The 12,824-nt window shown below is 40.1% G+C and overlaps 1 protein-coding gene across 1 annotated transcript in view; it reads left to right on the top strand.

Moving 5' to 3' along the window:
- The first annotated feature begins 901 nt into the window (after nucleotides 1–901).
- Nucleotides 902–12,824, top strand: part of LOC135529655 (low affinity immunoglobulin gamma Fc region receptor III-A-like) — a 20,849-nt gene continuing 8,926 nt past the window's right edge. Inside the window, exons 1-6 of the mRNA XM_064958274.1 lie at nucleotides 902–1,274; nucleotides 5,677–5,919; nucleotides 8,416–8,621; nucleotides 8,762–8,818; nucleotides 11,576–11,656; nucleotides 11,866–11,923. Of these exons, the coding sequence (XP_064814346.1) occupies nucleotides 902–1,274; nucleotides 5,677–5,919; nucleotides 8,416–8,507 (708 nt within the window). The 3' untranslated portion in view covers nucleotides 8,508–8,621; nucleotides 8,762–8,818; nucleotides 11,576–11,656; nucleotides 11,866–11,923. The remainder of the gene's footprint in view (nucleotides 1,275–5,676; nucleotides 5,920–8,415; nucleotides 8,622–8,761; nucleotides 8,819–11,575; nucleotides 11,657–11,865; nucleotides 11,924–12,824) is intronic.

Below are 12,824 nucleotides of genomic sequence, written 5' to 3'. Positions count from 1 at the left end.
TCGGGATGATTGACCTGATCACTTCTTGGTTCTCAGCATTGGGAGAGGTTTGCTCTTCCCAACTGTATATATTTGAGCCAAAGTACAGGTTTAGTCAAAAGGGTGTAGTTGTGTTGCTTAATTTTGTGTTTGGGGCAGCAAAATTAGCGATATGGAAGACCTGTAAGAACAGTATTCAGGGACAGGGATGTGGTGGGAATGCTGGAGGGAATGTTGGCAGCGAGACTGAGGGTTGAGTTTGCCTATTATAAACTTGTCAACAATATTGATCTGTTTATGAGTATGTGGGGTATTCAGAGGCTGTTGTGTTTAGTTACTGTGGAGGAGTTGGAGTTGTGTTTTTAAATGTTTAACTATGGTTTTTTATGAGTATTTATTGTGTTGTGGTGACACGAATATTACCGAAGGTGGCTCCCCTTCTTGTTCGGGTGGCGCTCGGCGGTCATCGTCGCCGGTCGACTAGCTGCCACCGATCCTTTTTTTCCTTGTTCGTTTGGTTTTGTCTAATTGGTTTCACCTGTTCATTGTTTGGTTGTTAGGGTGGGGTTATTTAAGTTTGTTCATCCCGCTTCTGTTTGTGCGGGCTTGTTTTTCTGTATTTGTGAGAGGTGTTATTGTTTGTTTCTCGTTGTCCTGGTAAGGGTACTATATTGTTTTTATTGTTACGCCTGTTTGGGTATACCATGTGGGCTCCCAGACCTAAAGATCTCTGTGTCTCTGTGTCTCTGTGTCTCTGTGTCTCTCTGTCTCTGTCTCTGTCTCTGTCTCTGTCTCTGTCTCTCGTGTGAGAAACAGTCACTTAGTAAACTGAGGGTTTAAATACATTCAAGGGAAATGAGGCACAGGTGCAAATGATAACTAGAACAAGGTTAAAACAAAAGGGTCAAAAAAAAGAAGCACAATGGGGGCATCGAGTGACCAAAACCTGAACAATCCTGGCCAAATCCTGACTCTCTCTCTCTCCCTCTCTCCTCCAGCTTCTCTCTCTCCTCCAGCCTCTCTCTCTCCTCCAGCCTCTCTGAGTGTCAGTCCTGACAGATCTCAGTTCTTTGAATTTGAGTCTGTCTCTCTGAGCTGTGAGGTTCAGGGGAACTCGACTGGATGGAGAATGATGAGGAACGCAGAGAGAGGAAACCTTTCAGAGTGTAGTACTGACTGGGGAAAACATCAAGGGTCTTCATGCATCGTGTCACTAACACCATCATCCAGTGGAGTGTACTGGTGTGAGTCTGGGTCTGGAGAACACAGCAATGCTGTCAACATCACAGTACATGGTATGTCCACATACACCATCTACTAACATTATAGTGCTTAGTTGTTAATCTGGTTTCAGATAGCTGATGTTAGGTTTATACAGTTGAAGTCAGAAGTTTACATACACCTTAGCCAAATACATTTAAACTCATTTTTCACAATTCCTGCCATTTAATCCTAGTAAATATTCCCTGTCTTAGGTCAGTTAGGATCACCACTTAATTTTAAGAATGTGAAATGTCATAATAATAGTTGAGAGAATGAATTATTTAATAATATTATTATTATTATATGCATGTTATTAGTAGTATTGGATAAAAAACACTCTAAAGTTTCCAAAACTGTCAAAATATTGTCTGTGAGTATAACAGAACTGATATTGCAGGCAAAACCCTGAGGAAAATCAAAACAGGAAGTGGCTTCTATTTTGAAAACTCCATGTTCTATAGCCTCCCTTTGCTGGATTTAAAGGGATATGAACCAGATTCCTTTTCCTATCGATTCCTCAAGGTGTCAATTGTCTTCAGACATAGTTTCAGGCTTTTATTTTGAAAAATGAGCCAGAACGATATCATTGCGTCAAGTGGTCACATGAGTTTTGCTCGCGCAACAGAGTTTGGATAGGTATTGCTTTTCCATCTCCTACTGTGAAAGACATTTGCGGTTGATATATATTATCAATTATATATTTTAAAAACAACCTGAGGGTTGATTATTAAAAAAAATTGACATGGTTCTGTGGACATTATGGAAACTATTTGGATTTTTCTTCTGCGTTGTTGTGACTGCTCTTTCCTGTGGATTTCTGAACATAACACGCCAAACAAACAGAGGTATTTTTGATATAAAAATAATCTTTACGGAACAAAAGGAACATTTGTTGTGTAACTGGGAGTCTCATGAGTGAAAACATCCGAAGATCATCAAAGGTAAATGATTCATTTGATTGCTTTTCTGATTTTCATGACCAAGCTACCTGATGCTAAGTGTACTTAATGTTTTGTCGTGCGATCGATACACTTACACAAACGCTTGGTTTGCTTTGGCAGTAAAGCATAATTTCAAAATCTGACACGACAGGTGGATTAACAAAAGGCTAAACTGTGTTTTCCTACATTGCACTTGTGATTTCATGAATATAAATATTTATAGTAATATTTCTTGCTATGCTATTCAGCGGTTGTTGATGACACTTATCTCGTTAGTGGGATTGCAGCCATAACAAGTTAAGCCATTTTGCCACAACTTTTCAAGTTTTCTTGGGGTCATTGTCCATTTTGAAGACCCATTTGCGACCAAGCTTTAACTTCCTGACTGATGTCTTGAGATGTTGCTTCAATATATCCACATAATTTTCCTACCTTATGAGGCCATCTATTTTGTGAAGTGCACCAGTCCCTCCTGCAGCAAAGCACCCTCACAACATGATGCTGCCATCCCCGTGCTTCATGGTTGGGATGGCGTTCTTCGGCGTTCAAGCCTCACCCTTTTTCCTCCAGACATAATGACGGTCATTATGGCCAAACAGTTCTATTTTTGTTTCATCAGACCAGAGGACAAAAAGTTTGATCTTTGTCCCCATGTGCAGTTGCAAACCGTAGTCTGGCTTTTTTTATGGCGGTTTTTGTGCAGCTTCTACTTCCTTACTTCCTTGCTGAGCGGACTTTCAGGTTATGTCTATATAGGACTATTTTTACTCTGGTAAAGAGATACTTTTGTACCTGTTTCCTCCAGCATCTTCACAAGGTCCTTTGCTGTTGTTCTGGGATTGATTTGCACTTTTCGCACCAAAGTACATTTATTACTAGGAGACAGAACGTGTCTCCTTCCTGAGCGGTATGATGGCTGCGTGGTCCCATGGGTCCCATGGTGTTTAAACTTGCATACTATTGTTTTGTACAGATGAACGTGGTACCTTCAGGCATTTAGATATTACTCCCAAGGACAAACGAGACTTGCGGAAGTCTACAACTAGTTTTCTGAGGTCTTGGCTGATTTCTTTTGATTTTCCCAAGATGTCAAGCAAAGAGGCCCTGAGTTTGAAGTTTGGCTTTGAAATACATCCACAGGTACACCTCCTATTGACTCAAATTATGTAAATTTGCCTATCAGAAGCTTCAAAAGCCATGTCATCATTTTCTAGAATTTTCCTAGCTGTTTAAAGGCACAGTCAAACTAGTGTATGTAAACTTCTGACCCATTGGAATTGTGATACAGTGAATTATAAGTGAAATAATCTGTCTGTAAACAATTTTTGGAAAAATTACTTGTGTCATGCACAAAGTAGATGTCTTACCTGACTGGCCAAAACTATAGTTTGTTAATAATAAGACATTTGTGGAGTTGTTGAAAAATGAGTTTTAATGACTTGTGGAGAACTATTCACACAAATACTTCTCAGATACCAGAGCTTGTGAATTCAATTATACTTGTATTGCAGAGAGCAACAAAGCCGAGCACCTCCATGGAAGAACTGCCTCCTCATTCTTAGTGCTTGGCTTTTATAAATGTTTATCTAATGATGTCATCACCCCATTTGCTTTGTTACATAGTTTCCATTCTCTTATTGGCTCAGATTTTGGGGCATAGATTATGTTGGTGGCATGACATGGAAATAAGCTAATGTTCCTGTCCAAAGGTCTTTACAAGTTCAGACCTACATTATCAATGTATGCTTAATTTATATGGGTGTCCAGTAGCCTTCACAAGATCAGACATGGCCCAGACCAGTCACGTCTTGTTGGTTTACCTTGTCTCATCTACACAGATTCTGCTTACGCTCTGTTTTTTACATGTCCAATGGTCAATTCCATGTTGATCCAGTACACTCACATTGGTTCAGCCTTCATTCTGCTGACACATGTCTAATATTTCAACTTTTATTGATTATTCTTTCTACTTCAAAGGGAACAGTATAGGTTACTGAGAACCATCACATGACTGGAAAATATCCAACAACTTCCGACTTCAACTGTATATGATGTTTACATATTATATACAGCTGGAGCTGTGACCCTGGAGAGCCCTGTTTATATATGATGTTCATATATTATATACAGCTGGAGCTGTGATCCTGGAGAGCCCTGTTTATATATGATGTTTATATATTATATACAGCTGGCACTGTGATCCTGGAGAGCCCTGTTTATATATGATGTTTACATATTATATACAGCTGGAGCTGTGATCCTGGAGAGCCCTGTTTATATATGATGTTTATATATTATATTATATCCTGTTTATATATGATGTTCAGCTGGAGCTGTGATCCTGGAGAGCCCTGTTTATATATGATGTTTATATATTATATACAGCTGGAGCTGTGATCCTGGAGAGGCCTGTTTATATATGATGTTTATATATTATATACAGCTGGAGCTGTGATCCTGGAGAGCCCTGTTTATATATGATGTTTATATATTATATACAGATGGAGCTGTGATCCTGGAGAGCCCTGTTTATATATGATGTTTATATATTATATACAGCTGGAGCTGTGATCCTGGAGAGCCCTGTTTATATATTATATACAGCTGGTGCTGTGATCCTGGAGAGCCCTGTTTATATATGATGTTTATATATTATATACAGCTGGAGCTGTGATCCTGGAGAGACCTGTTTATATATTATATACAGCTGGAGATGTGATACTGGAGAGCCCTGTTTATATATGATGTTTATATATTATATACAGCTGGAGCTGTGATCCTGGAGAGACCTGTTTATATATGATGTTTATATATTATATACAGTTGGAGCTGTGATCCTGGAGAGACCTGTTTATATATGATGTTTATATATTATATACAGTTGGTGCTGTGATCCTGGAGAGCCCTGTTTATATATGATGTTTATATATTATATACAGCTGGAGCTGTGATCCTGGAGAGCCCTGCTTATATATGTGATCCTGGATCCTGAGACCTGTTTATATATGATGTTTATATATTATATACAGTTGGTGCTGTGATCCTGGAGAGACCTGTTTATATATGATGTTTATATATTATATACAGTTGGTGCTGTGATCCTGGAGAGCCCTGTTTATATATGATGTTTATATATTATATACAGCTGGAGCTGTGATCCTGGAGAGCCCTGTTTATATATGATGTTTATATATTATATACAGCTGGAGCTGTGATCCTGGAGAGCCCTGTTTATATATGATGTTTATATATTATATACAGTTGGTGCTGTGATCCTGGAGAGCCCTGTTTATATATGATGTTTATATATTATATACAGTTGGAGCTGTGATCCTGGAGAGCCCTGTTTATATATGATGTTTATATATTATATACAGCTGGAGCTGTGATCCTGGAGAGCCCTGTTTATATATGATGTTTATATATTATATACAGCTGGAGCTGTGATCCTGGAGAGCCCTGTTTATATATGATGTTTATATATTATATACAGTTGGTGCTGTGATCCTGGAGATCCCTGCCCTTCCTGTGACTGAGGGAGATTCTGTGACTCTGCGCTGCAGATATCAGGTAACTCCCTCTGACCTCACAGCTGTTTTCTACAAAGATGGATCCCTCATCAGGGCTGAGTCTTCAGGAGAGATAACCATCCCTGCATTATCCAAGTCAGATGAAGGACTCTACAAGTGTTCCAGCTCGAAAGGAGAATCACCAGAGAGCTGGATGACTGTGACAGGTGAGAAGATGAGAAACCTTGACATTCAGATTATTTGGTTGTTCTTTACATTGTTAAATTTGAGACGTTATATTCATAATCATTTGTGTTCTTGTAATCTCGCTTGGTCATTAGACGCAATACATACAGTACCATTCAAAAGTTTGGACACACCTACTCATTCAAGAATTTTTCTTAATTTTTTTTTACAATTTTCTACATTGTAGAATAATAGTGAAGACATCACAATTATGAAATAACACATATGGAATCATGTAGTAACCAAACAAGTGTTAAACAAATCAAAATATACTTCATATTTGAGATTCTTTAAAGTAGCCTTTATGATAGCTTGGCACACATTATTAAGGCCTGGTTCACTCTGTCTGCTCGGGAACAGTTGATGTTGAGATGTGTCTGTTACATGACCTCTGTGAAGCATTTATTTGGAATGCAATCTGAGGTGCATTTAATTGTCGATTTCTGAGTCTGGTAACTAATAAACTCATCCTCTGCAGCAGAGGAAACTCTGTCTTCCTTTCCTGTGATGGTCCTCAGTTTCATCATTGATGGTTTTTGCGACTCCACATGAAGAAACTTTCAAATAATTTTTTTTCAAAAAAAATTCCAGATTTGACCTTCATAACTGACCTTAAAGTAATAACTGTCGTTTCTCTTTGCTTATCCTGTTTGGGATATTGGGCAAAATTATTCCTCACTGAACTTCTGGAGAGAGTGTGCTGCACTGAAAGTAAAGGGGCTGAATAATTTTGCACGCCCAATTTTTCAGTTTTTGATTTGTTAAAAAAGTTTGAAATATCCAATAAATGTCGTTCCACTTCATGATTGTGTCCCACTTGTTGTTGATTCTTCACAAAAAAATACACAAAAAAATACAGTTTTATATCTTTATGTTTGAAGCCTGAAATGTGGCAAACGGTCGCAAAGTTCAAGGGGGCCGAATACTTTCGCAAGGCACTGTAGCAGGCAACAACCTGAGAAAAATCCAACCAGGAATTGGGAAATTGTAGTTTTGTAGTTTTAATTTCAGCCTCTATCTATTATCCAGTGTCTGTGGGGTCAAATTACACTTCCCAGGGCTTCCAGCAGATGTCAACAGTCTATAGAAGTTAGAAGTTGTTTCCAGATTTATATTGAGAAAGGGAGTTGAGTAAGACCAGTCGGTGGCTCGCTAGAGGACAATGATGTTTATCTCTGGGGCATGCGGGTGTGCCGGTCGTTCCTTTTCCTCTGTCATGGAAACGCTACGGTTGAAATATTATTACATATTTATGATGAAACGACCCTAAGGATTGATTGAAAACATCGTTTACATGTTTTTACGAACTGTAATGGAGCTTTTTTTTAACCTTTCGTCTAGATAATGGTAACGTGCTTTTGAATTAGTGTACTAAACGCGCAAACAAAACGGAGTTATTGGGACTTTATCGATGGACTTTATCGAACAAAACAAACATTTCTTGGGAGTCTTGCGAGTGCATTCTGACAAGGATAAGCAAAGGTAAGAGAAGATTTATAACTTTTGTTGACTCCACAACTTGGCGGGTAACTGTAGAGCTTTGATGGCCGATCGCTATACTCAGAATTTTGAATAATGTGTTTTCGCCGGAAAGCTATTTTGAAATCTGACAAAGCGTTTGCATTAGAAAGAAGTTTATCTTTAATTCTATATAAAACAATTGTATCTTTCATCAACGTATATGATGAGTATATCTGTAAATTGATGTGGCTCTGTGCAAATTCACCGGATGTTTTGGAGGCAAAGCCTTACTGAATATAACGCGCCAAATGTAAAATAAGATTTTTTAAAGGTTTTTGGAAAATAAATATGAACTTGATCATACAAAACATTCATGTATTGTGTAACATGTTGTCCCGGGAGTGTTATCTGATGAAGAATATCAAAGGTTAGTGATTCATTTTATTTCTGCTTTTTGTGACTCCTCTCTTTGGTTGGAAAATTGCTGCATGCTTTCTGTGACTAGCTGTTGAGGGGTTCGTTCCCAGACAGGTGATTTGAGCTGTTTTTGACATAATATGGACTTTGTCTTTTACCAAATAGGGCTTTTCTCTATACCAAACCTATCTTGTCACAACACAACTGATTGGCTCAAACGCACTATGAAGAGGAATTCCACAAATTCACTTCTAATAAGGCACCCCTGTTAATTGCAATGCATTCCAGGTGACTACCTAATGATGCTGGTTAAGAGAATGCCACGAGTGTGAAAAAACTGTAATCAAGGCAAAGCGTGGGTTCTTTGAAGAATCTCAAATATAAAATATATTTGATTTGTTTAACACTTTGTAGTTACTCCATGATTCCATATGTTTTATTTCATAGTTTTTATTCTACAATGTAGAAATAGTAAAAATAAATAAAAACCCTTGAATGAGTAGGTGTGTCCAAACTTTTGAATGGTACTGTATGTTTAAGATTATATTATTCTGATTGATTATAACTATTTACTGTTGTTTCCTCTGGTGTTTTTCAAGCTGAGGGCTCTACCCCATCCTCCTCCCTCCCCCCTCTCTCCTCCTCCCTCTGTCTGTCTCTGGGTTGGTGGCTGCTCTCTCCATCTCTCTGATCATTCTACTGGTCCTGTTCTGCAAGAGGAACAAAGATGTAGCAGCTGAACCCAGAGATGTTACGTATGCTGACGTGAGAATCATACAGGAACCAGAACCCAGGAGAAGGAGAGGTGTACACACACACACACACACACACACACACACACACACACACACACACACACACACACACACACACACACACACACACACACACACACACACAGTACAGTGTCTTTATGTCTTCAACCCGTTGTCTCGTCTCCTCCAGAGAAGTCTCCAGGAGCAGATCCAGTCTACTCTGCAGTGAAGACCTCCAACACCACAGGTACTGTAGTGCTGTATAACACTATAACACCACAGGTACTGTACTACTGTATAACACTATAACACCACAGGTACTGTACTACTGTATAACACTATAACACCACAGGTACTGTAGTACTGTATGACACTATAACACCACAGGTACTGTACTACTGTATAACACTAACACCACAGGTACTGTAATACTGTATAACACTATAACACCACAGGTACTGTAATACTGTATAACACTATAACACTATAACAGGTACTGTAGAACTGTATAACCTTATAACACCACAGGTACTGTAATACTGTATAACCCTATAACACCACAGGCACTGTAATACTGTATGACACTATAACACCACGTACTGTAATACTGTATGACACTATAACACCACAGGTACTGTAATACTGTATAACACTATAACACCACGTACTGTAATACTGTATGACACTATAACACCACAGGTACTGTACTACTGTATAACACTAACACCACAGGTACTGTAATACTGTATAACACCCCAGGTACTGTAGTACTGTATAACACTATAACACCACAGGTACTGTAGTACTGTATAAAACTATAACACCACAGGTACTGTAATACTGTATAACACCACAGGTACTGTAGTATTGTATAACACTATAACACCACAGGTACTGTAATACTGTATAACACTATAACACCACAGGTACTGTAATACTGTATAACACTATAACACCACAGGTACTGTAATACTGTATAACACTATAACACCACAGGTACTGTAATACTGTATAACACTATAACACCACAGGTACTGTAATACTGTATAACACTATAACACCACAGGTACTGTAATATTGTATAACACCACAGGTACTGTAATACTGTATAACACTATAACACCACAGGTACTGTAATACTGTATAACACCACAGGTACTGTAATACTGTATAACACTATAACACCACAGGTACTGTAATACTGTATAACACTCCTTCATACAGCTGGACAAGTCTGTGTCAATGTGACTGTCCTCTCTCAGCTGGTCCAGTCTGTGTTAATGTGACTATCCTCTCTCAGCTGGTCCAGTCTGTGTTAAATCCACTCTCTCTCCTGTGTTTAGTTCCATTGTGGATCTGGTCCAATCTGTGTTAATATCCTCTCTCTCTCTCCTGTGTTTAGTTCCAGGTTGATCCGGTCCAGTCTGTGTTAATATCCTCTCTCTCTCCTGTGTTTAGTTCCAGGTGGATCTGGTCCAGTCTGTGTTAATATCATCTCTCTCTCTGTGTTTAGTTCCAGGTGGATCTGTTCCAGTCTGTGTTAATATCCACTCTCTCTCCTGTGTTTAGTTCCAGGTTGATCCGGTCCAGTCCGTGTTAATATCTTCTCTCTCTCCTGTGTTTAGTTCCAGGTGGATCTGTTCCAGTCTGTTAATATCCTCTCTCTCTCCTGTGTTTAGTTCCAGGTGGATCTGGTCCAGTCTGTGTTAATATCTTCTATCTCTCCTGTGTTTAGTTCCAGGTGGATCCGGTCCAGTCTGTATTAATATCCTCTCTCTCTCACCTGTGTTTAGTTCCAGGTGGATCTGGTCCAGTCTGTGTTGATATCCTCTCTCTCTCTTTGTGTTTAGTTCCAGGTGGATCTGGTCCACTCTGTGTTAAAACCTCTTGAAACTCCCCATCCCGGATGCGGGATCGTGACTAAAGCCTCAGGCTCATTAGCATAACGCAACGTTAACGATTTCTGAAAATCGCAAATAAAATGAAAATAATGAGCCTGCTCTCAAGCTTAGCCTTTTCTTAACAACACTGTCATCTCAGATTTTCAAAATATGCTTTTGAACCATAGCAATTGACTAATTTGTGTAAGAGTATGCTAAGCTAGCTTAGCATTTTGAGTAGCATTTAGCACGCAACATTTTCACAAAATCCAGATAACCAAATAAATAAAATCATTTACCTTTGAAGAGCTTTGGATGTTTTCAATGAGGAGACTCTCAGTTACATACCAAATGCGCAGTTTTTCCTGAAAGCGTCTGTGTGTAGGAGAAATCGCTTCGTTTTGTACATCACATTTGGCTACCGAAACGAACCGAAAATTCAGTCACCTACAACGTCAAACTTTTTCCGAATTAACTCCATAATATCGACCGAAACGTGGCAAATGTTGTTTGGAATCAATCCTCAAGGTGTTTTTTCACATATCTCTTCATTGATATGCAGTTCGTGGAAGCCTGCATTCTCCTCTGAATTCTGTGGAAAAATACTTGCAGCTGACTTTTGCGCACCAATTTCGGCGCAGGACACCGGGCGGACACCTGGTAAATGTGGTTTCTTATGGTCAATCTTCCAATGATATGCCTACAAATACGTCACAATGCTGCAGACACCTTGGGGAAACGACAGAAAGGGCAGACTTACTCCTCTCGCATTCACAGCCATATAAGGAGACAATGGAAAACAGAGCCTCAAAAATCCTGCTCATTTCCTGGATGCCGTCTCATCTTGGTTTTGCCTGAAGCTCACGTTCTAGGGCACGCACAGAGAATATCTTTGCAGTTCTGGACACGTCAGAGTGTTTTCTTTTCAAAGCTACCAATTATATGCATAGTCGAGCATCTTTTTGTGACAAGATATCTTGTTTAAAACGGGAACGTTTTTCATCCAAAAATGAAATTGCGCCCCTAGAGTTTCAACAGGTTAATATCCTCTCTCTCTCCTGTGTTTAGTTCCAGGTGGATCTGGTCCAGTCTGTGTTAATATCCTCTCTCTCTCCTGTGTTTAGTTCCAGGTGGATCTGGTCCAGGTGATGTGACCTATGCTGACATCAACCACACTGATAAGAGACAACACAACAGGAGGAGAGGTAGGAAGAAGGGAGAGACCATCAACACTCCCTCATCTTTCTGGAGTAAATCATATGACCATCAACACTCCCCTCATCTTTCTGGAGTAAATCATATGACCATCAACACTCCCCTCATCTTTCTGGAGTAAATCATATGTATTTACTGTGTTTTTAACAATAGTTGTATGTATCTCACGAGTTGTGACCTGTTTATGTGTTTCTTTCAGAGAACGTTGTTCCAGACCCCGTCTACTCAGCAGTGAAGACAGACAGACAGAGATACAGGTCAGTAGGTCGTTCCAGACCCTGTCTACTCAGCAGTGAAGACAGACGGAGAGACAGGTCAGTAGGTCGTTCCAGACCCTGTCTACTCAGCAGTGAAGACAGACAGAGATACAGGTCAGAAGGTCGTTCCAGACCCTGTCTACTCAGCAGTGAAGACAGACAGACAGGTCAGTAGGTCGTTCCAGACCCTGTCTACTCAGCAGTGAAGACAGACAGAGAGACAGGTCAGTAGGTCGTTCCAGACCCTGTCTACTCAGCAGTGAAGACAGACAGAGAGACAGGTCAGTAGGTCGTTCCAGACCCTGTCTACTCAGCAGTGAAGACAGACAGAGATACAGGTCAGTAGGTCGTTCCAGACCCTGTCTACTCAGCAGTGAAGACAGACAGAGAGACAGGTCAGTAGGTCGTTCCAGACCCTGTCTACTCAGCAGTGAAGACAGACAGAGAGACAGGTCAGTAGGTCGTTCAGACCCTGTCTACTCAGCAGTGAAGACAGACAGAGAGACAGGTCAGTAGGTCGTTCCAGACCCTGTCTACTCAGCAGTGAAGACAGACAGACAGAGATACAGGTCAGAAGGTCGTTCCAGACCCTGTCTACTCAGCAGTGAAGACAGACAGAGAGACAGGTCAGTAGGTCGTTCCAGACCCTGTCTACTCAGCAGTGAAGACAGACAGACAGAGATACAGGTCAGTAGGTCGTTACAGACCCTGTCTACTCAGCAGTGAAGACAGACAGACAGAGATACAGGTCAGTAGGTAGTTCCAGACCCTGTCTACTCAGCAGTGAAGACAGACAGACAGAGATACAGGTCAGTAGGTCGTTCCAGACCCTGTCTACTCAGCAGTGAAGACAGACAGACAGAGATACAGGTCAGTAGGTCGTTCCAGACCCTGTCTACTC

Source organism: Oncorhynchus masou, unplaced genomic scaffold, assembly GCF_036934945.1.
Source record: "Oncorhynchus masou masou isolate Uvic2021 unplaced genomic scaffold, UVic_Omas_1.1 unplaced_scaffold_1197, whole genome shotgun sequence".
Classification (NCBI taxonomy): domain Eukaryota; kingdom Metazoa; phylum Chordata; class Actinopteri; order Salmoniformes; family Salmonidae; genus Oncorhynchus; species Oncorhynchus masou.
This window is presented reverse-complemented; position numbering and strand designations above follow the sequence as displayed.